Source organism: Opisthocomus hoazin, chromosome 5, assembly GCF_030867145.1.
Source record: "Opisthocomus hoazin isolate bOpiHoa1 chromosome 5, bOpiHoa1.hap1, whole genome shotgun sequence".
Lineage (NCBI taxonomy): Eukaryota > Metazoa > Chordata > Aves > Opisthocomiformes > Opisthocomidae > Opisthocomus > Opisthocomus hoazin.
Window position 1 is genome coordinate 32,262,439 of NC_134418.1, and position 23,796 is coordinate 32,286,234.

At 42.2% G+C, this 23,796-nt stretch overlaps 1 protein-coding gene across 2 annotated transcripts in view; it reads right to left on the reverse strand.

The window, feature by feature from the left end:
• Positions 1–11,271: 11,271 nt before the first annotated feature.
• Positions 11,272–23,796, reverse strand: part of LOC104336723 (bifunctional heparan sulfate N-deacetylase/N-sulfotransferase 4) — a 110,461-nt gene continuing 97,936 nt past the window's right edge. The window contains exons 12-15 of one of the 2 annotated variants that reach the window (XR_012764160.1): positions 22,195–22,304; positions 16,927–17,029; positions 16,115–16,637; positions 11,272–11,608 (exon numbers count right to left, since the gene is read on the reverse strand). Coding sequence is in view for 1 of the 2 variants with exons in the window: in XM_075422187.1 (XP_075278302.1) it covers positions 16,518–16,637; positions 16,927–17,029; positions 22,195–22,304 (333 nt within the window). In the remaining variant the exon portion in view is untranslated. Of the gene's footprint in view, positions 11,609–15,989; positions 16,638–16,926; positions 17,030–22,194; positions 22,305–23,796 lie in introns of those variants that run through there. The other variant, XM_075422187.1, reaches the window with a different exon arrangement.

The following is a 23,796-nucleotide window of genomic DNA, read 5'->3' on the forward strand; positions in this document are numbered from 1 at the left end:
TCATGGGAGAATCCTCCTCACCCATCTGAATGAAGGAACTCTCATTTGCTTTGCGCTCTGTGCGAGGGACAGCTTCTGATGGGACATGAACAGCAATCCAGCTTAATCCTTAACCTCCTCTATTCCCCTCCAGAAAAGGAGAAGAAAGGTATATAATTTCATTAAGATGGTTTGATCCCAGCAGGGTTCCCATCTACAGAGCATCCCACTTGGAATGACATCATCTCCCATCATAAAGTCCCCTTGAAATGTTATCATCACTGTTCCCAGCGCGAAGTGTTGCTCTTTCACAGCCCCTTTGTATTCCCCTGCCTGACCACTTCAGCTACTAAAAATAAATCACCCATGTTACCTGGGAATAAAAGCAGCTGAAGTATCCTGGGTGCTGTTTCTACCCAGAAAAGCATAAAGTTAGAAACTACACTTTTCAAGACATTCATATTTTTGTTACAATCCGTTTTGGACGGTGTAGTCATTAATTTCAACATGGGTGGCAGACCCTAAAAGCATGCATAGGAGGTGAAGGCAGGGTGGGACGGGCGGCTGGAGGGATACGTGGCTCAGAGGGATTTCACAGGGACGTCTGACCCTGGGCGCGGGAGAGTCAAGTTGGGCCAGGAGCAACGTTGGGGTGGGTCTGATCCCATCTCAGTGAGATCTTACTGACTCAGAGAAAACTTTGAATGAGGTCTAGGAGCCAGTGTTTCACTGAGTCCACCAGGCCAATTGCTCAGGGTGACTGATAACTAGAGATGGATACACTTAGGTGAAGTTATGCTACTTTCTTTCTGACATCTAATACTGATGCATTGATATTATTATTAAGACACAATTAGGAACATAGATTTCAAAATAACATCATCATCAGTGCTGCCAGGGGTTTTGGTGGTGTTTTGTTATTTTTTTAAGAACAGGCCTTTGCTGTAAGGTTGTGTTACGGATTTTTTTGCACACTTTACCTTTTTTCCTAAGTGATTTACAAATTTCTCTCATCATTTCATTCCTTCTGAAAAAGCTTTGTTTTTTGAAGAAGCTGCAGCATGTCAGATTAAAGTGCAAATACCCCCTTCAAGGCTCTAACAAGTTCTGTGCCACTAAGAGCCTTTGATTTCTGCATTTAATTATGTCTCATTGGATTATAATAATCCTATTCCTCCTTGTTTCTCAAGTTCAGTTTTCCATACTTGTCTTGCACTTAATTAGAAATGCCTCCTTCACTGCTAGGCTGGTAGTGAAATTAAGGCTGACACGCAGGGGGAACTTTGTATTCTGAAGAATCTTATTTTTAACCTCTAAAATTCAGAACCTACGGGGCTCCTGGAGGGTGAACTTTTACTTTAATATGGTGAAATCTGACAATAAAACAGTTGCATTGCCGAAAGGTTGGATAAGGTTCCCTGGAGACCTGTCCCAGATGGTCCCCACTTTCCAAAGTGATTCAAAATCCACAGTGCCGTACATCATTTGCCTGGGTTTTGCTTGTTAGACTTGTAATTGCAGATGTGTCCCAGGGCTCAGAAAATAAGGGGGAGCTGACACAGGCCGGTGAGACCCAGAGGCAGCAGGGTGCTGGGTGAAAGAGCCTGGACCGTTCTGGGAAAGCTGATGGGGATATGGTGGTCTTCGATGGTCGTGGTCCCCGTTGCGGGGTGGGTGGCTGACCCTTGGCCAGACTGTGGGACCATACCCAGCTCCGCAGGGCTTTGTGCCAGCTGAGGGCTCAGATTTTCCTCTGACAGATCCTTTTAAAGTATAGCGTATTGGCATTGTACTAATCTTAATCAAGTCTTGTTTCCTCATTTTTTTTCTGTACATGTAAACCCAATTTGTTTCATATTGCTTAGTATAATGATATTGGCCAGTAATCATATACAATAATATGGAAGGAATCAAAACATCTTGAAAGTTATATATTCACAACACGTCACGAGGCATAGATGATGTCCAGTTTTCGGTTTTGTTTTTTTTTTCTTTCCAGTCCTTGGTCTGCTTCAGACATGTCCCTCAAAAGACAGTGGCTGAAATCCTCAGATTTGATGAGCAGGTTTTTAGGCACCTCAAGGGAACTCAGCTTTTCAAAAGCTTGGCATGCCTGCAGCTGCTCACACACGCTAAAAGAGCCGTCTCAGTTTTTGGCTGTCCATTTTTGTTTTCTGGGAGCAAAAATACATATATTTATCCCAGTTTCCATTCTTCCCTTGTGTAAAGAAATACTCATTACAAGTCTAAAGTAGTGAAAGTTTATTCTGGAATCTGCTGTTAAATATTTGCAAGATATTTAGAGGTGCAAAGAAAGAAAAAGTTGAATAACATCATGATTTCTAGCTAAATTTGGCTAAATTCTAGCTAATGTCTTTGCAAAGTTTTTCCCACCTCCACTTTTTCTTTTAATAGTAGCATTTTACGACTAGTGATGAGTTTGGTTGTGATTTTTTTTTCTTTGTGAAAGCAGCTTCGTTAGCAGAGATGGAAGCAGAAGCAGCACTTGATCCTTTTCTGAGAGTCGGCTGCCCGGGAGGGGAGGGCAGCTCTTCTGGACTTTGCATAGAGCATAAAAATTGATGTGAGGGTAAGGGGGAAAAAAAAAAAAAAAGATCTTTGGACAAGTGAGAGAACTGCTGTGTCCGAAACCAGTGTTGTATTATGGAGAGGTCTCTATGCCCGGGTGGGTGAAACAGAAAGTGTATTTCTGCTGAATGCAGAATGCCTCAGTGGACAAGAAAATCACAGTGTCAGAAACAATGGGCTGAAATAGTGTATTGTGCAACTCCATTACAATCAGAGTTACAGCAAGGAAAAATTTTGCCTGGTGCCCAAATTCACAGAATCACAGAATGGTAGGTTTTGGAAGGGACCTCTGTGGGTCATCTAGTCCAACTCCCCTGCCAAAGCAGAGTCTCCTACAGCAGGCTGCACAGGACCTTGTCCAGGCGGGTCTTGAATATCTCCAGAGAGGGAGACTCCACAGCCTCCCTGGGCAGCCTGTTCCAGTGCTCCATCACCCTCAGAGGGAAGAAGTTCTTCCTCATGTTCAGATGGAACTTCCTCTGCTTCAGTTTGTGCCCATTGCCCCTTGTCCTGTTGCTGGGCACCACTGAAAAGAGTTTGGCCCCATCCTCCTGACACCCACCCTTCAGATATTTATAAGAATTTATAAGGTCCCCTCTCAGCCTTCTCTTCTTCAGGCTAAACTAGCCCAGCTCCCTCAGCCTTTCCTCATAGGAGAGATGCTCCAGTCCCCTCACCATTGTCGTAGCCCTCTGCTGAACTCTCTCCAGTAGCTCCTCATCTTTCTTGAAGTGGGGAGCCCAGAACTGGACTCAGTACTCCAGATGAGGCCTCACTAGGGCAGAGTAGAGGGGGAGGAGAACCTCCCTCGACCTACTGGTCACACTCCTTTTGATGCACCCCAGGATCCCATTGACCTTCTTGGCAACCAGGGCACACTGCTATCTCATGGTCAATCTGTTGTCCACCAGTACACCGAGGTCCCTCTCCACAGAGCTGCTCTCCAGCAGGTCTGCCCGAGCCTGTACTGGTGCCTGGGATTGTTCCTCCCCAGGTGAAGGACCCTGTACTTTATAGAAAATATTGATTATGGCCCACACTACATAATGCCTACATGATGCTACGAGATCCATGGCATGAATTGCAGATGAAGCTGGTAAAATTATCTGATTTGTGCGTCTCGTAAATGCACTGTTTACAGTAGTTTTGTCCAGCCAATATTCAATGTATGTGAACACGTGGGAAGGAGCCCGCAGATTAAAGAGAGAGATTTCATTTCGTTATTTCACAATCTCATACTAAAAGGTTTAGAATGCTGTTTCCAGAAAAATAATAGCTAATGCAGAGTAATAAGTAGTTCAGGTCAAGTGCTTTCAAACATTTTTTGTCAGAGCTGTGTGCTAGGTAGTGTTCTGGTACATTGAGTCAATTATATGATTAAAATGTTGTTCTTGCATTACTCGCTGACATGAAATGCTGGGAGGAGACAAAGCAAAGAAAATGTACTTTTGGCATTATATGTATCATTACATTTTGAGTTGACAGCTGCTTTGAGGCACGATATCTGACTTTGAGGTCTGTGTTATTTGTATCCACCTTATCTGGTAACTTTCAGCTGTGGCAGTTGAGACAACTCTTTAAATTTTGCCATGTACATGCAGTTATTTTCAGTTCTAATCACCTTATTTCAATTTTTTTCTGTTCAGCAGAGTGAATTTTCCTACATGGTCTATTACTCAAGACCCTTGAGTCGTCCTGGCTTCTTGATATCAGCCAAAGGATTTTAGGGCATTATGCTTCTTATTGCTGAAGCAGTGATTTGAGATTTTTGAGATTGGTGCAGCTTTCTCCTTTGGTCCCTGTTTTCTCCTTCTCATGGTGCTAGAAGTGCAGATCTGGGCATGGTCCTGCTCTGACCCATGTGGCCGTGTATTCGGGAGGCTCCTCCAAAGCCTTTCCAGCCCTCAGGGATCCGATCGTTGCTCTGGCAGCTAAGGGAAAGCGTTTAAACTCTGCCACCGTAATAGGATTAGGCTTTTATACCCTGACTGATTCCAGCTTCAGAGAAATTTTTGAAATCAGATTTGAATTCCCACAGGTTTTGATTATTTTGGGAAGCTAGTGAGTGATGGTGCGATTCATCAAGCCAATTTCAGCGAGGCGTACATAGTGTAGGTTTTACACTGGAAGGAGTAGAGCTTGCTGGAGAAAACCAGCTTTGGCTTCCCCAGGAAGTCTACAACCAAAAAAACCCCTCTTGCAAGGTGTCAGATGGGTCAGGACCTCCAGAGCTGTCCCATTTCCGTGGCTCTGTGGGTGATGCATGCCGTGGTCTCCCTGGAGCTCCCACAGCAATGGAAACCCCCTGTGAAACTCTACCCACCTAGTTTTGCTTCCAGCAGGCTGGCTCGTGTGTGCACCCAGCTCCCTCCTCCAATACTGCTAAAGCATTCAGTAATATGGAGTATTTAAACAAGACAATCTCTCCTCTGATCTAGTCCCTGTAAAAGTACCTCTTAAGGTAGGACATATTTGTCTGCCACTAAATTCCCTTTGTTGAAGACTCTTATTTCAGGCTGCCACCAATTTTCTCCTACTCTCACCTGCTGAAATACTACATTGCACTCGCCTCTTAAATAAGACAGAAGCTTAACCCTCTAACAAAGTTCATGAAGCCTATTTGCTGTGATAGACAGATTCAAATATGAGTTTTATTTGGGAAATGCCACACATATCAGGTCCGTAAGCTGACTTTAACACGGCAGTTGTGGGGCTTGGTTTTCCTGAGATGGTTTTCCAGGACCCAAGACTTTTTCCCTTACCACAGACAAAATCGTCTCTTCAAGAAGCGCTTTTTGTTTCAGAACGTGCTAGTCATTTCCTATTCATTAAGGTTTTCAAAAACTTCTTGCTGCCTTTGTGATCTCCTCTTCATTAACACATCTCTGACTATGGTGATGATTATTAACAATGCAGCAAAAGAAGTGATGAGTCCAAACTGGATCTTCTAGCTTTCCTTCTCGGGTGTGAGAAGATATTCTCCTGCAGTGCTCAGCCTCTGCAGGTAGGACAGAGTTGTGGCAAAGATTTCTGTAACCCAGACACAGAAAACTACCAAGCTTTCCTTTGCCCTTGTATTACGCAGAACAAGGATAAGTATCTGCCCCAGAATTCAACTTGTCTTTTATTCGAAAATCAACAAAGCTATGAAGGAATAAATTATTAAGATCATTAATCAACAAGTGGCAAATGAAAAAGGCAGCCAAAACAAAATGGAATTATCTGTGGACAAAAGAGTCATTTTATATTGGCTCTGAGCTTTGTAACTGAAGGTGCAAGAGTGCAAAAATCTCACTGGAAGAAAACCAGAAAATGGATGTACTTAAGGTTAGGCATTTATGAAAGTAATTTTTTTGCACATTACCAAATTTTATAATGTCTTCACTGTGTCACTGTTAAGTGCCCAGAATTCTTCTTGTTTAATGAGTAAAATAAAAATGTGCTTAATGTGCTGGTATTAAATAGGTCCATGGGAAAGACAAGTCTGCAAAGGATATTTCTACTTTCGTACTCAGTATTTTCTCAAATTATGTCTTATGGAAGACATGAAAACAGAGAGCGAGGAGTGGGCTGTTGATAAATGCTTCACTTTGTTCTCCTCAGAGCTTAATTCTCCCGGGTGGTCTTTCTGAAGAAGGACAAAAATTAATTTCTCATTTACAAAGGAACAGCGTAATGACTGCCGTGAAAATAGCACGGACAGGTCCATGTGCAGGTGTATCCACAATTGACTGCAGAGAGAAGAGTTATAAATTTCACAGCATGTAGTTTTATGACAGTTTGTAATAGCTCTGGTTTTCGGAGAAGTCAGAGCTATAAAGCCAGTGAGGTCTTTGTGTCAATTTTATAAACACAGCTGAAATTTCCAATAGGATACATAATTATGTTCTTAAAGGATTTGCCTTTAAAGTAAACATCTCTTTTTTTCTGATTTACAGAATCACCTTCAAAGCAATTTTCTGATTTGCGCTTCTTGTGCTTATTTACTGATTCAGCCTGCGAAAATCACCAGTGATGCTGGAGCAGAGGACCAGCTACAGCAGCTCTGGGCTTGAGGGGCTGACCTGGGGCATGAACACATTCGTGTTGGGGTTCAAAGAGTGTGCCTAGCTTTCTCTCATCGGTTGCAGTGGCAGGAGGGGTTTCAGCCCCGATCCTCTTTTTCTGTGGGATTGCTGCTTGGCCACCACACACACCTCTCCTATGGGGCTGAATTAGATGTGGTTATTAGTGTGTGATTAGCATGTGGTTATTAGTGTGTAATTCTATGATTTTTGGACGCTTTCTCTCATTGCGCAAGTTGCCTCGTTGCCTGATGAGTAGTTGGCTCCATTACGTGAACATACTAAGACTTAAGTAAAAGTACTTGGGGTTTATTAGAGCTATTCTGAAAAAAATTCTGCAGCACTACAGAAACAGTGATTTAGGATCTGCACTAAAACCTTCAGCTGCTGAGCAGGCTCCTGTGGTCGTAAAAATTCTCCATTATACAGATGTTTTCCATGCCAGAGCAAAAACACCGTTGCAAGACGTCACAGAGATAAAATACGTCTGTCAAAATTTCATATCTCAGCTTGTCCCACATGGGGGGTGAGGGGGAAATTGCTTCTCTTGAAATGGACTTTAGAAGGACCACCACAACATGATCTGTCTTACAGCGCTTACACTATAGCTTCCTATGGTGAGCCAGGCAAGTCTAGAATTATTTCTTCTTCAGCCAGATCTTCTGAAACGGAGGGAAAGAAGAAAGGTGGCTTCTTGGCTGTACATCTGACCTTTGGAAAAATGAGATTTTGTCCCTTCTGATTGACCCGGCTACTTTGGATTGCCTCCCTGTATCTTTCTAAGCTGGCAATGTTATTACCTTGAGGTATTGGATCATATCTTTTAAGAAGATTGGAGAGAATTAAGTCACCAGGCTCAACTCCTCTTCCAAGCAGCTGACAAATTTTAGTATGTTCTGTGTGGCAGTTACTGGAAACAACTGAAGTCCGCAGATCATGAACTGGGATCTATAAAAATGTTCTTCCTACTTAAGATGACAATTTATAATTTAACTGCAGCTCCCAACTTAATGGCGGCAGATTTACATGTGGTGCCAACCACCTCTGCCTTGCTTCATAGCTAAGTAGCTTCCCTGAGTTGGTTACTGGGTGTCTGAAGAATGGAAAAAGTGTGGAAATAATGCAGAAATGCTAACATTAAAAAACCCCTCAGCATGCTCCTAGTACATGTTGTCTTAATTAACTAGGATATTTAAAACTAATTAAAGTGGGTATGCTTTGGGAAATGAAAGATGATGCTTAATTGGGAGATTTGAGTGTTTTCCTCTGTGAAAGTTATCAGCACAAGAAATTACTACAGAAAGAAACTCAGTTGGTATTGAAATTTACAGGTAAAATAAAAAAGATCTTGATGGTGAGAAGTAGCCCCAGGGAGGGTGGGTAGGTAGGAATAAGTGGAGGGGAAGCAGGCTACGTTACAGCAAGGAAGACGTCTTTTTAGGAGGAGAGAAAACAACAAATACCTCGGATAGAAAACTTTCTCCTTAAATAAAAAATTCATGAGCCCTGTATAACCGTATAATAAACAAATATAAGTGAAGACTATTTCAATACATATTTTTGTTTTATTGTATAAAAAGCCCTTGCTTCAGATCATATTGGTTTTTATTGCCAGGCGCAGTATAGAAAAGCGATACTGCAATAGAGGAGATAACTCTCAGAGACTCAGTGGGCTTTTAACCTTCTCCCCAACCCTGCGAAGCGGATTGGAGGGTCCCACACAGACGGGGATCCACCTTCAGTCCACAGATTTAGCCATGAGCATCAAGCAACTCCTCTGGTGACTTCTACATCTGGGTACTGCATGGGGGGCAATCACTCTGTAAGAAAGACGTTGATGCTGTATATAGCTGGGGCACTACGTGTAGGACCTCTTAAACCATGAGTCTGTGATGTGCCATTTCAGCTGTGCCTCAGCCTGCTGGGAGGCACGGCTTCCCTGCCTAGCCATGAACCTTGGCAATAGCGAGTTTGGTTCTGGATCTCGATGTCTCTTCAGCTATGTCGTGCACGGGGAATTTCCTGTCAATAAAATCACTGGGTTACTTCAGTCCCTGTCATGGTGGGTTACCCAAAAGGTGATTTTTGCACTTTTTTTTTTTAAATGCAATTGGTTATGAAATTTTAAATGCTTCACGTTGCAGAACAATTTTTCTTTGCTTACTTGGTGTGATTACACAAAGCTCTGCAGGAGGATGTGCTGTAACTGCAATGTCATTAAATAACATTTTCTGTTGGTGGGTTTGTTCTCTCCTTCATGAGAATATTTAATTGTCATTGATGCTAATGGGAGTTGTGTGTCTTTAGAGGGCAAGCAGATTAATACTGAGATGATTCCCTGGCCTAGGCAAACACAAGGAAAGAAAAAATTACTAAAGAAGGTCTGTAAATAAATAACTGCCTCACACTAAGTTCTGTAAAAACTCATCCTCTCATATATCCAGCTCTTTCTTGTAGTTTAGATCGTACTATGAAGGGAAGTTAAATTACCCAACAGGGAATGTGTCTTACAGATAAGTTCTGCAAGACAGTAGCGCATATACCAGAGTTAGAAAAGTAGCAAGTACAAAGTCAATTGAATGGCATGCAATTATCTCCCAAATTCTAAAGCGCGTATTCCAACTCCCATAGCATTTTATGGAATTGCAAGTTAGATTAAGGAATCCCACTCCGCCCACTGCTGACCTTCCTCTGGCTGAAAATAACCCCTGAAATAAAACAGGATGAGTCTAACTGCCAGCTCATAAAGCTAGTTGACCTTCAGTGATGAAAACAGATTTGCGTATTAACATGCCACATTCCTTTTCCCAAAGAAATAGGAGTACTATAAAACTAGCCTGTGTTTGATTAGACTTAGCTATGTCAGGACTAACGGCTTTGTAAAACCAACTAAGTGGAAGATATGGATTTATTTAGGCATCTTAAATGTTTTTCACCCCACCCAACAGCTGCAGGCGGCTGAAATGCAAATATCAATCTGGTTTCCCTGGGAAGTCTTTAATTCTTCATGAAAGGAAGTAAGAGTATAAATTACATGCAGAATTAATTTCTGTATTTCTATAAATCAATTTCTAACTAGAATTTGGATATTTACATGCATGAAAAAGTGGTCTTCCTCTCCTCTCACAAACTGCATAGAGAAAGAGGCCTTTTCACAAATGAATGCTCCCACATTTCCAGTGGTCTGGAAGGGAATAGTTTGATTCCAGAAGCTAGAAGGGAAAATGCAAAGCTTGATGAATTTCATAGCAGTGGTAAATTTTCAGAACAACTCTGCTGTCCTTCTACTAAGTCAGACTCGGGCAGGTAACCTGACTGAGCCTGGAAAGATTTCTCTTTTAGCCAAAAATCATTCAGGTTCATTGGTGGGTGTCAGCTGTGATTTCCACATGGCTTCCTTTCCCACCTGGGGAATACAAAGGAAACACAAGAAGTGGCCAAAAAAGGACAGCAATCTGTGAGTGACAGGAAAAAAAATGGCTAGATTTTTTTTCAGTAGTCTCTTCCTTTAGATGTTTAAAGGCATTTGGGATCCAAAGCAGCAGACAGGTGAACATCTGTGAGGGCTTTTGAAAGTGCCTAAGTGCCTGACTCGATAACAAATAATTGTCATAGAAAGCCAGTTGCTTTTTTGTTTCTAAGGGCCTACAAGTAATTTTTTTTTTTTTAAACAGACTGAAATTCCTAAAATATTTTGAAAATTTTACCTACCACGTCTCCCTTGTCTGAAAGCATAAAGCTGAGCTGGAAAGAAGCTAAAACTCATATTAAGATGTCTGTAATGTCACTTCTAATTTGCTTAACGATAAAAGGTCTAGTGAGGCATAATTTACTATTCTGTAGAGCTGGTACTAAGAATCATTCACTCTGATATGATTTAACCTCATTCTGACATAGATCTGTAAAACAAATGAATATTTTATAATAAAAAGTAGAAGCATTATGATATTTTAGGGGGGAAAAAAAATCAGTATCTCGTAATTCTGAGTGCACGGTATGAGACATCTTCCAGGCAATTTGCATCAGCTGAAATCAGGTCCTTTTAAGATTCCTCAAGCAGAGCAGAGAAAAAGCCTGGTGTGATAATTAAAGAAAGCGCTTACACAGAGCTGTCCAGATATCCACACCCCTTGTTCAGTGCAGGCGGGTAATACATTTGAAAGGCAGGGCCATAAATGCACGTTATGCAGCGTAACAAACATGTAAGTGTCAGACTCGCTTGAATTAATGTTCCCTGCCTGGGAGGTGGAGGAGGAAGCAGCAGGCAGAGGATGAGGTAGATGGTACTCCCAGCACTGGTGCAGCCGGCGCTGTAAATCCCACGGCGTTGGGGCTGCTGTGTCGAGGATGGGTGAAAGCCTCGAGGAGTTGCTGAGGCAGGAGAAGCTGAGGCAATGCATGACTTCAAATACATGGCAGAGGTTATTGAAGAGCAGATTTTGACTTATAAAACGGGAAAGAGGATTTAAGGAAAGAAGAAAAGCACTCTATATAATACACCATCAGAAATGTTTATTCTGCGGCAGGGAGCAGAACCAATAATAAGGTGTATGCACATTGATTATTTAAAACAATTCCAGCAAATACAGACTTTGACCTCCCTCTCCACCCCCACCCCCCAACAAAAATAATCTGAGTAATCAAAAATTTTATTCCTTTTTCTTCAACACCAAGTATCTATTCAACTGGATTTGCTGTCGTCATGTAGGAGGGGAAAGAAAAAGAAAAAAGAGCTTAGGCAATACAGTGAAATTTTTCCTCAGCTCCATCGAGATGATGCCTTTTGTTTTGAAATACTACAGAAATTATAATAAGTCTTATAAAATTTATCCAGTCACTGGAGCACTGAACACTTCAGAATCTGTGTTGCTTGCAAATCCTTATTTATTTTTGATAGCTTTTCTAGATAGGATAGTGATGGAGGAACTGAATCCATAGACAGGTCCACACCTTTGCAGTTGCACTAAAAGGATGAACTGGAAGGAAACAAGAGAAAATAAAAGCAATGTAAGAAATGTTGTCTGACAGGGAAATTCGTACCCCAAAAATTAAATAAAAAAATGTCTCCAAAGCAACAATTCCAAAGTTAAATTGCATGTGCAAAGAGAGCATCTCCTGACACCAGTGGACAACTTAATCTTACTTTACAAGAATATTAGACACTTAGTCTCTGTTGACTTATACACCTATGTTGTACCTGTTTTCCACAGCTGTCACATGCTCACCACCTATTATAAACATCAATTTTAAACCCATTATAAACAAAATTTGCTACTGATGGAAACTAAATTACTAGTTCAGAATTGATATCTGACTTTAAGGTGGCCCAGCTTAGGGGAAATGAGCGCCCTGCACCCAATTTACTCTTGGCTGATCATTCTGGAGATGAATAATGTTCCCCTGTCTCACGGGCTCTTCCCTTTGTGTGCTTTTCAGATGTCCTATACTGGCTCAAAATTTTACACAAATGGGAAGGAAAAGGGTGAGGGGGAAGGAAGAGGTGAAAATATCCAGCTTCTGCTTTTCTATTCAGGGCATGTCCCTGCTGCCTTATTATCACATCAGAGAGCCTGGACCCATCAGCGCTTTCATCACACAACATTTTTCTCCCCCAAGAATTTATAATTCTGCCATCTTAATTTGTTTTGGGGACACTCGTCAGTCTGATTCCCTATCAGAGATAAAATTTGTTTTATTAGAAAACATCTATGAGCAGTTAATCTGGCAACTTTATTTTAGACCTTGAGAGGTCAATGCATAATTTAGAAGTTTTTGAATTCTGTTCTGATTACTTCTCGCTCAAAGACAACCTCGGTTACACAGGCTTGGTTTTCCGAGGGCCAAAGTCCTTCTTTAATCATCAAATATGCTGCCACAGACCCTGACGCCTGTGTCTAGCCTGCAGGGTTTTCTATTTCTCTCAGCCAGCGAGGCAGGAGGATGGAACGGAGAGGGATGTGCGCAGTATGGCAGGACCAGAAGTGGTGCAGCCCCGCGGGTGCTGGAGGTGAGGGACGGCTTGCAGCTCCAGCCATGGCAGAACACCGATTGAGGGAGGTGGGAGGAAGAAACTGCCACTTGGTGATAGAAATGAGACTAGGGATGGATTTCCAGCAGTGACAGGGCTATGTGTTGCTTGAGCCACGCAGATTGTGCCTTGTGAAACCGGATTTTGGGGGCCAACCATGGTCTGGTGGAATTAATAGGAAGACTCCAACTGGTCTCCACAGGCAGTAGGTCAGGTCCTCGATGTGTCAAGGCTGCTTCAAACCTCTGCAGGAATCTGTACTTCCAGCGGAATGGGAGCAAACTGCAGCTGTAGCCTTACAGTATGTAAAACTCCTATTGATTTACAACCTGCATGTTGTAAACATGGCTCCACATGGAGGTAGGATATGAATTCTGTAGCTTATGAGCAGGAAAGAAGGGCCAGCGTTGTCTTTCCCAGCTACAGACCCTTTGCCATGAATAAATGTTTCATTTTTATTGCATTAGTTTTGCTGGTCTTGAAGAATCCCAACAATTACGTGGTCAGCGATATGAAAGGCATAAAGGATCTCGAGATCATTTACAGCTCATTCACAAAGGCCCCTTATAATATGGTGGTCCAGAGAAATTCTCTGTTGATGGGTCCTATTACAACTGGAAGGAATGAAACTTTGAAATACTGTTATTTCATCTTTATATGACACATAATGAAGTCAATTCAAATGTCAGTTTTCAATGGAACATGAGATCTCTCGGAAATGTCGTGCCCATTCAAACATAAAAAATAACAACGAGGTATAAAAATACCCAGTGTGTTTTAAGGACATGACGCTATTACAGAACTGAGAGTTGAAAAGGCTCAATTCCTTTTTTACTAATGAAAAGCTAAGAACATGAAATAATTTTCCAGATTTTATGGTATTTGTCTCATTTCCTTGAAAATCTCCTGAAACCAATTTCAAGTTTGTTTAGCTTTTAATCAAAAACTTATGAAGTCATCTTTTAATTAATGATAAGCCAATTCTAATGCATTTTAGCAGCTAAAATTTTGTCAAATGATTGATATAGGTATTCTTCTCTGACCAAGCAGAACTTACCCAAAACTCTCATCAGACCTGTCATCTGGTCTGGAACCTGATGAAATTCAACAAGGGCAAGGGCAGGGTCCTGCACCTGGGCAGGAACAATCCAATGCACCAGTACAGGCTTGGGGCGGACCTGCTGGAGAGCAGCTCTTTGGAGAGGGACCTGAGTGTCCTGGTGGACAACAGATTGACCATGAGATAGCAGTGTACTCTGGCTGCCAAGAAGGCCAATGGGATCCTAGGATGCATCAAAAGGAGTGTGGCCAGCATGTCAAGGGAGGTTCTCCTTCCCCTCTACTCTGCCCTAGTGAGGTCTCATCTGGAGTACTGAGTCCAGTTCTGGGCTCCCCACTTCAAGAAAGATGAGGAGCTACTGGAGAGAGTCCAGCAGAGGGCTACGAGGGTGGTGAGGGGACTGGAGAATCTCTCCTACGAGGAAAGACTGAGGGAGCTGGGCTTGTTTAGCCTGAAGAAGAGAAGGCTGAGAGGGGACCTAATTTATGCTTACAAATATCTGAAGGGTGGGTGTCAGGAGTATGGGGCCAGACTCTTTTCAGTAATGCCCAGCAACAGGACAAGGGGCAATGGGCACAAACTGAGGCACAGGAAGTTCCGTCTGAACATGAGGAAGAACTTCTTCCCTCTGAGGGTGATGGAGCACTGGAACAGGCTGCCCAGGGAGGCTGTGGATTCTCCTTCTCTGGAGATATTCAAGACCTGCCTGGACAAGGTCCTGTGCAGCCTGCTGTAGGTGACCCTGCTTCAGCAGGGGGGGTTGGACTAGATGATCCACAGAGGTCCCTTCCAACCCCTACCATTCTGTGATTCTGTGATCTTTGGCATTACCAGTGCTAAAAGTTGAAAGAGTATGAATTTGCAACAAAGTATATAACAGACCTCCTTTCCCCCAAGACCCCCCCCCAAAAAAAAAGCAAAAAAATTCCACATAGAGTTCCTTTTATTTGTCATTTAGTTTGCTCTACCTCATTTTGAGGAGTCGTCCTGTTTGAAATACAAGATAAAAATTACTTTAGGAAAACAAAACAAAATCAAAACCTTCCCTCAGACCCTCCCAGCTCCCTCACATCTTCCACAACTATAGAGCTGTGAGATAAAATACCATCTCCTATTCAGCTCACCTAATTTTAGACCTATACAGCTGAGCTCTTCCTCTGAATGAGTTGTCTATTGTCCTTTTACAATCAATAGAGAGGAAGAGGCAAGATTAATCTCACTCATTTAAGAAGTCAGCTTTGTGATGAGATGAATGGTGTCCTAGAAGTGCTATTTCCGTTCATTACCTATAAAATAAAGTAGATGTCTCACTAATGTGAGGTGAATCCCATTTAAATATTTAAAAGCAAATGTGAGATGGGGCAACACTTGTCTTTTGGGCTTTCCTGTATGTTTGTCTACATCCTTGCGTGCGTCGGCTGGTATAGCGCTTGTGGGGTTGGGCATGTTGTGCTTCTGTAGCAGCCAGCAGCCGCTGGGCATGGGACATCTGCCCTTGTCCTATTCCCACCACTGCTGTGGGTCCTCCTGCAGAAGAAGCGTGGGCTGAGGTGGAGAGCAGGAGCAGAAGAGTCCATGCAGGGACTTGGTTCTGGTTTCACCTCAGCCTCTGCTCTGTGCATTTCTTCTGTGAGTTTCTTCTTCAACAGACTGTAGCTGTTTTCCAAAATCTTAACAAATACCTTTGGTCATTAAAGATTTCTTTTTCTGTAATAGCTTGCAGACTGAGACCCTAAATGGCTAACTCAGTCTCTTACTTTGGATGCTTCAGAGCAAAAACATTCCTTTCCAGATAGAAACAAAATTGTGGATATTAGGTTATTGTTAGTATACTGCTTGCACGGCCTGCTTAGATTGTAAAAGGTTTTGGTAGTGTTTTAAGGAGTCCTATGCCATTATGACAAAATACGTGATATGATTTCATGTCTCAGCTCTGTCACAGCTACTGTAGAAACCCAGCAGATGCGGTGATGAAAAACCTTCACAGGGTGGCAAAGTAGCCACATCCGAAAGACAGGCAATGGATTTCACTGAGATCTGGGAGGAGGGTCACCTTGCTGCCTTGCACCTTAACAACCCACGTGACTCCAGTAAATCAGGATATATCTTGTTGTGAAGGGGGAAAAAAACCCAAAACCAACCCCAACAGAAGAAAGAGCACAGACTGTCACCAGTTGTTACATCAGTCCCAGGGAATCAGGTTAGGTAAGTATTTAGCCCACCTCTTTCTGTGGAGAGAGCAATGATGGTGTGTTAATGCTACATGTATCATAACCATTAGGGATCCTGACTGCAAAGTGCCGAATATCCTCTTATAAAATGATAGGAAAACTTGCAAGGTTGGGGAAAAAAATGGTGAAAGGAAATGTGGAAAAACCCCAGAGGATGACCAACCTCACAGTCCAGCGAGAGATGTTTCCATCCTTTGCTCGTGTCCTGACAGACTGCAATTTGCCATGTACACTGAAGTCAATCCGTCCTACACACAGTTTCTGGTATTTCCTGGTGAACAGAGGAACTAGGCTAGGCACGAATCCCATTCTGGATAAAGAGTAATGTCACGTAGCTCCGTATTATTTCCTGGAAGCTGACAAAAAGGGTCGATGCTAATAACTGCCAGCACGTGCATATAAACAGTTGTTGGGTTTGGATTTTTTATTATTTTGTGTTTTATTTATTTTTAATAGAAAGAGCGTTATTCATGAGGTCCTCTACTGACAATCACAAGTGAGTCGGAAAAGCAAGGGGTTTGATGGTGAAGAAAATCGTCCTTATTTGGGTCCACTGCCCTTGCGTGCTACCTGACCTTCTGCAGCTCCTGTCTCAGCCAGGAGGGCAGGGGCTGCCCCAGCCTGTGCAGCAGCTTGGACAACTCCACGTTGTGGTCTCTGTAGTAGCTCGACAGAAACGCTCGAGACTGAGAAGGGTGAAAAAGAAAACAACAGTCAAAGAAGGAAACCCACCTGATGGCAGATTTTGGCAGGTGCTCCCGGCCGGGAGCTACGCGCTGCTCCAAGAAAGGGGCTCGTAAGAGGGGGCAATTAATCTCCTATCATTCAAACCTTATTAAAAGTTTCTGATTTTTAAAAATATCAAGCCAGTAAAAATGAAGAAAAAAAAAAAAAGAAATCAGTGTGTTTATTTTAGGAGTCAGAAACAGGGTCAAGACTGAAAAATGCCAACTTAAATCTCTGGAAAGCCCTTACCTCTTGGTCCATTGGTGGGTATTTTCGACCTTTGCTTTTTCCCAGGCACTTGGTTTTCCCTCCTTCCAACAGCTGGCACCAAAAGCCTTTCTGAGGGTCAAACCTATAGAAGATTATATTTTTTGAAAGACCTTGCTATAGATGAATCTCCCAGGTACTAAGACATCAGTGTTAGCCAAAAATTATTGCTGCACACATCTCTCTGGATGACTGAAATATTGAGAACAGAGTAGGAAACAGCTTTGGGCTCTTGTGAAAACTCTGGGAATTTCTTTTTTTCAGAAATCTGCCTTGGGACTGGCTCATGGCAAGAAGTTTTTCACATTGTGCTTTACCTACAGTAGATAATTTTTATTCTACCCGTCCAGCATATAGGATACAAGTTTTAAGTGTTGATCTATAGGATGCCAGTCAAGGTCCTGAGCCTCAGTCTCAAGGATCTTACACGGCCCCGCTCCAGACTGTGATTCATATTTTATTGTCTGGTTTTCATCAGAGATTTTATTCATGTCAAACTGCTCCATGTATCCCTGTGGGATGTTAACATTTTGATCAATTGACACTTGGACAAAGAACATTTTGTTGAAAAAATTTTGAATCAGCTCTTTTCCTGGAAGTAGATGCACTATATTCTCATGGACATTATCAGATGTGCTCCAGGAAAGCTCTCCATATGGCCAGTTTGAGCTGATGCTGTTGTAGGTCAGCAACGTCAAGGTGAGAGGGGTTAGAAAGGGCAAGTGAATCTATTTGCTCACTTCAGCAGACAGTGGACTCAATCCCTAAGTCTATTTATCCCGAGAAGTGTGTGATAGTTGCATGACTAAAAAATGATGAGAAATATAATATTGAAATGTTTGATGTTGATTTTTGAGTGAAATAAGCAGCGTTCAGGTCTACTGTTGGTTGTTGATAATTTAACTGCACCTGAGAAGCTGGTTGTTCCATATCGTTAGATCTAAATATAATTTTCATTCCAAAGATGGAATTATAGCATGAACATCATCTTAGCAGTCTTATATGAAATATGCAATTTGATTTTGATGTCTAAAATTCAGATGTATAGGAATTTTAGATTAAGGCTTTAAAAGATGTACTCACAAAGGAATGAACAACATGCAACGTTAAGTTTTGAATTTATTGCTATGGGACTTGCAGCATGCATAAAACATTGAAAAGGTTCACATTTCTGCTATTCAGCAGATGTTTGAAAAGGATGAAGTATAATTGGCTGGAACACAGAGTTAATTAGTTACACACTGCCTTTTTGCCCTGGGTCTATCAGTACGACACAGGTGCACCTGCAATTTGCTGCTGTACATAAGTGAACTAATTTCTGGAGAAGGGTGAACCTTCTTCATGTTTTTTTTCTTGCCCAGTCTGTTATTGCAGGCCTGACCTGGTTTTCTAAATTGTCTCAAGTAGCTGTATCAATTAAAAATAAATAAATCATTGATTAAATGAATATATCGATGATAGATTCATTTCTACTTTGGTATTTTCCATCTGCTTATTGCATGGTGAAGTACTTTAGCTGGCTTGCACTGATTTCCCAAGAGAAGGAGCAATATAGTGTGCTGGGTAAAAGGAAAACTGCAAAACTATGCCCCAAACAGTATTTCTCCCTCAGAAGGAGCATACTGAAAATTAGTAAGAAAATGTGCAAATTTGGGTAGGGGAAAAGAGGGTAAGACAGGTCAGGCTGAATTCAACCCATTGTGTTTAGGTACTACAAAACTCTCAGGACTCTGAAAACATAATTGGGCACAATGGAAGTATTTATTTAAAAATAGTGGTAGCCTTAAGGTTAAAGTTACAAGTAAGCTTTTTAAACCAGTCAGTGAAAACCTTTCCTCCAGGCCCGGTTATCTTTTCTTCCCTTGTAGAGTAAGCCTGTGGGAGATGCGGGGTTGAACCTGTACACCTGTACGCCCACCTCACCTCTCAGGAAGTCAGTACCCAACGCTAGAGGTGGGGAGGGTGCCTGTGAGGTCCAAGAGAAAACATTTACTTAAGCACGCTCCCCTAATCCTGTCTTTTCCCTTCCCTCCTGTGGTTCACACGAGGGAAAATGAGGGAAATCTCCCCTGTGAGAGTGGCTGTGGAGCTGCCTCTGTGGGAAGAGCGTGGTGTGATGAGCCGGACTGGAGGGAGCAGCGTTTTGGCTGCCTTTTGCCAAAGCCAAGCTCTGTTCTGCCTCCCTCCTTTGCTGCCTGCTGAGAAAAGCAAAGGAAAATGGGAACCAGTGGCCTACGCTACCCGAGACCGCGAGTCATCTGAGGATATCGGGCATGAGGTACATCTTCCCAGTGCTCAGTGGAGCTTTGGTAGGGCCATCCTGTGGTTAAAAGGAAAGGTCTTTTGTAACTTTAGTCCCATGTGTCCTAAGTTTCTGTTCATTAAGTTCAGATACTTAAAAAATTTAAGCCTTCAGTCGCTCCCTGTGAAAACAAATGGGTGGGGGAGAGGTAGGAAACATCTTTTCAGTGCTGTAGTGGAAACTTCATGAAGACCACCACCTAGTTTCCCTCTTCCTTTGTGTGGGGATCCCAATGTCTTTCTATTGATAGTGTTATGTATAAAAGCCTTGCAAGCTTAGTTGTTTTTTCCCTCTTTGTTCTCACTACTCTAATAAAAAGTATAGGTCATAAAATCATGGAATCGTAGTTAGGGTTGGAAGGGACCATTAAAGGTCAACTAGTCCAACCACCCTGCGATGAGAAGGGACAACTTCCACTAGACCAGGTTGCTCAGAGCCCCGTCAAAACCTGACCTTGAATGTTTCCAGGGATGGGACATCTACTACCTCTCTGGGCAACCTGTGCCAGTTTTTCACCACCCTCATCATGAAAAATGTCTTCCTTATATCCAGTCTGAATCTAGGTCCTCTTTAGCAGTGTGCATAAGAAAAGACAACCTAGCTGCCTGTCCCAGCTGTGGCTCTTACTAACCTGGTGTGAAGTGCACATCTCTCCAGATGCCCGAGCCCTGCCTCTGTCTCCCTTCTGCTCGCTTTCTGTGGCTCTCATTAGTAGCTTCCCTCTGCCTGGGCTGATTTTACTCTCCTATAAGACGTCCATGTAATTACTCAGGGTGATGAACTTGTTGCTCACTAGTGTTTGCAGGACTGGGTCCTTAGGCTGATTTGTGACAACTTTAAAAATGTGTGGTATACAGTTATTAGGCAGTAATGACCAGGAACGATACCGTGCAATCTTTTTTACTTTGACAGTCCTACCATAAAGCAACTACATTGTTTAATGCATTTTTCTCTTCCATCCTAAATCTGTACAGAAATGTGTGCTTCCACAGCACATTTGCATTCTTGATGCCTCTAAACAGTGATTGCATAATTTTATAGATCTGTTTACAATCCATTTTTCCTGTCCAAACAAATATGAGAGGCCAAATTTTTTCCTGGTACGTGACTCCACTGACTTTAATTTAGCTACAGAAAGAAAAATTTATGTATGTGGGTGTGTATTTTTAAAAACCTAGCAGAAGGCACTGCAGATGTGCGGCAGCACTTGTTCAAATATCAGTAGTTCAGCTGTGTATTCAAACTCCTTCTCTGTTTCATCTGCTTTGGAAACCAGTCACTTAAATAATTACATTCTGGAATCCAAAATTTTTCCTATAGAAAAAGATTTTGGAGGAGCAACTTTTTTAAGACCCAAAGAACATCAAGCACTCAACTGTCACTTTATACCTAATATATAAATAACCACAACCCTCCCAGTGGAGGAAACATTAAACAATAATCAGAAGCAGAGAGGAGGCAGTGTGGGGTAGGTGGAAAGTCCATGGTCTCCTTTTCCCACAGTTTTCCTGGTACCAGACTGCAGGGAATGTGAGGTACGGGCTTTTCTACTTCCCACTCCACGTGCATGCTCGCACTTTCTGCTTGCACACTGACTTGGAATAACCTCCACCGCAGTGCCAGGCTTCTCAGCCCACGGATGTCCCAGGCCTCTCCCAGCCCAGAGCTTCTGGCTGTAATGAGATGATGCTCCTTGTATGGAGAGGCTCAGTGCAAAAGCTTCTTACAATTTTCTGCCAAAGAGGGGAGAGAGAAATTCAGCCCACTCCCACCCCTGCAGAGACTCTGCCTTCCTGCAGGGAACTGAGAAATGTCAAAGAGAGACACAGGCCATTAATCCCCTCTTGTGGGAAAAGCCTCACCCTCCGGGTAGCGAGGATGAGAAATGGGATCCGGGCTCATCACAGCTGCCTTTGCTAGATCTGAACCAAAGGCTGTGGGAAGTCAATCAAAGGGCTTTCCCTAAATTCAGAGGACCTTGATTTGGGCTCCTGCAGAGCACCTGCAATTTTGGCACTGACATCCCAGGCCATGAACAGTCAGGCAGCTCAGTCTGAGGGTTTTGTGCTTCACAGGCAAATACGAGTTTCCCCACATGTGCCAGGTGCTGTGCTTGAGCCCAGCACTTCCAGATTAGGGATCTACTATCAGTAGCTTATAATTTTACCAAACTTTAAGTGTATAGGCTGAATTCTTCTGTACCACGTCTAGCTACTACCTGGTAAAAGGTCAGCAGAATTTGCTCAATCATATATAAAAATGGGATTAGGGAATTACATATTTGGTCCACGTTAAAAGTAAACGATCAAATAAAACATGCAACCACATGAATCTTATCATACTGAGTGCTTCTAATGCAATCTCTGTCATTAGACACCTGTATGAAAGTGATAAAAACATTTAAGCCAAAGTTTTCCCATCTGACACTAAGTCGTCTTCAGCTTCTGGAGACTGTCATAAGGTTCAACAGCCTGATGTGCAAATGTGTGCTGAGCTCTTACACGCACAACTCATGTCAACTGAACGTACATTTTAAACAGTGCAGCAATGAAAGCAAAACTGGGTGCCCGGAGAAAACAAGTCCTGGGCATCTCCAACTGAACACTCAAACTTAGCAGACATTTTTTACATTAATCAGGGCCTAGTTCTGTGTCTAATACAAAACACTGAGCAGTCATTTGTTTTGTATGTTGTGCAGAGTAGAGGTTAAACGTGGAAATATATACAATCATGCAATTAAATTCTGTAATACATTATATGTATGCACGTTAAGGGGAAACCCGATTGGTGTTAAACATGACTTTAAGAAAACTCCAAGCTTTGCAAAATTATCATTGTTATAATGTGTCTTTTTTGTTTATTTGCTTCTAATTAATGATCAAGTGATCTTGGTAGGAGGGGATGGACAATGTGATATCACAGGGCAGATAATAAAGAAAAAGACTCACGTTAGGGCTTCAGAGTAATTATAATGAGGAGACACTCCGAGAAACTTCTGCACTTCATCCATCACAGTAGCTGGGTCACTTCTTAGCTGCTGTCCATCAATAATAAGCAACTGTAGGGGTAAATATGCTAGCTATTTAGAAACAGGACTAAGGTTAACAAAAGAATGATATTATTTCCTTTCTGTGACAATGTGGATTTAAATTAGCATGTGACTATGTGCAGTGCAAATAACGATTGTATGGATGAACATCTTTTTAGATTTACTTTTTACTTTATTGTGTTGAATCTGTATAGGTAGGCACCTTGTAACTCTGTGTGTGCACACTGTTCAAATGCAAGGGTTAAATCTCACAAGCCAAACCCGAGTCTCAGACAATTCTGAGAAAAAGAGATAGGGAAAGAACGTAAAAATATTGTTAAAGTTTATAATGTCTCCGCAGAAAATCTGGCATGGAATGAGAAAAATAACAAAAAGCTCATATCTATATTAGAATTAAATGTTCAGAAACTATACATTTACATGTTCAAAAGAGGTATTGTGGCAATTTATTTGAAACTAACCACCAGCCTATCAACCATATAGGCTTGCAAAACTCTTAGCAAGAGCACTTTTTTTGTTTTGTTTTTAATTAAAGATTGATGTGATGTAAAGGTACATTGACCTCCACAAGCAAATGTTAAGACAATGTATCAAAAGTCTACTGGAGTACCAAGAAGTATTAGTAATAACTATTCTGGGCAGATGTGTTTTATATTTATTGTGAAGGCTTATTATGAATTATTAAGTTTTGAGTGCACAGGCTGAGTGAATGCACATTACTGAATGCCCATTAGTAAGCACTGTGAGTGCACTCTCTGTGTGCGCCTTATTAACAATGAGTGCATTTTGTTGTGTATGTTGTAAAATTAATCACTATAACTATGGGACATGAGTGGTTACCGGTTTTACAAGAAATATGTCGATGATGTGTCCCTGAATGTTTAATAAGACGGCTGCACTTGCTCTTCGCTACGGCAGGCGAAGGAGAGAAATCTTCATGGGAGAGGGCGGCAGCCCTGCGCGAGGGCAGAGAAGGAGCACAGGTAGCAGTGCACAGGATGTTCGGCATCTTTTGCATGCTCCGAATTTGCTGGGACAACCCCTGCTCCTTCAGAGGTATAAGCTGGGACGCAGTGGCCAATGAGAAGACATGCCCTGTTTGCTCCTTGGGCAGTAATGCCTGGGGACAGCCCTTGCTACAAGCTCAGCTGCTTGGGGCAGTACTCCTTTCCCATTTATGAAAGAATAGAAAGGCCAGAGATGAGAGAGGAAAGTAAATGACTAACTGAGACTTGCTCCTTTCTCCTGGAAATGGGATTGACCTGCTTGTCCTCTTTGTAGTACAGCTGAGACTATATAAAAAGAAAAGTGAGGACTGCAAAAAGACAGAGCTGCTTTTTTTTTTTTTTCTTTCCAGGTACAGCCAGTTCTACCTCCATTCAGCAAAATTCTGTCCCACATAGAGCAATCTCTGGAGATACTTGTTCATTATGCTTGCTCATTAAATACTCTTTTACAACCTTTTCTTACAGTAGGTAGGCATATGAACTGACCTATGGAC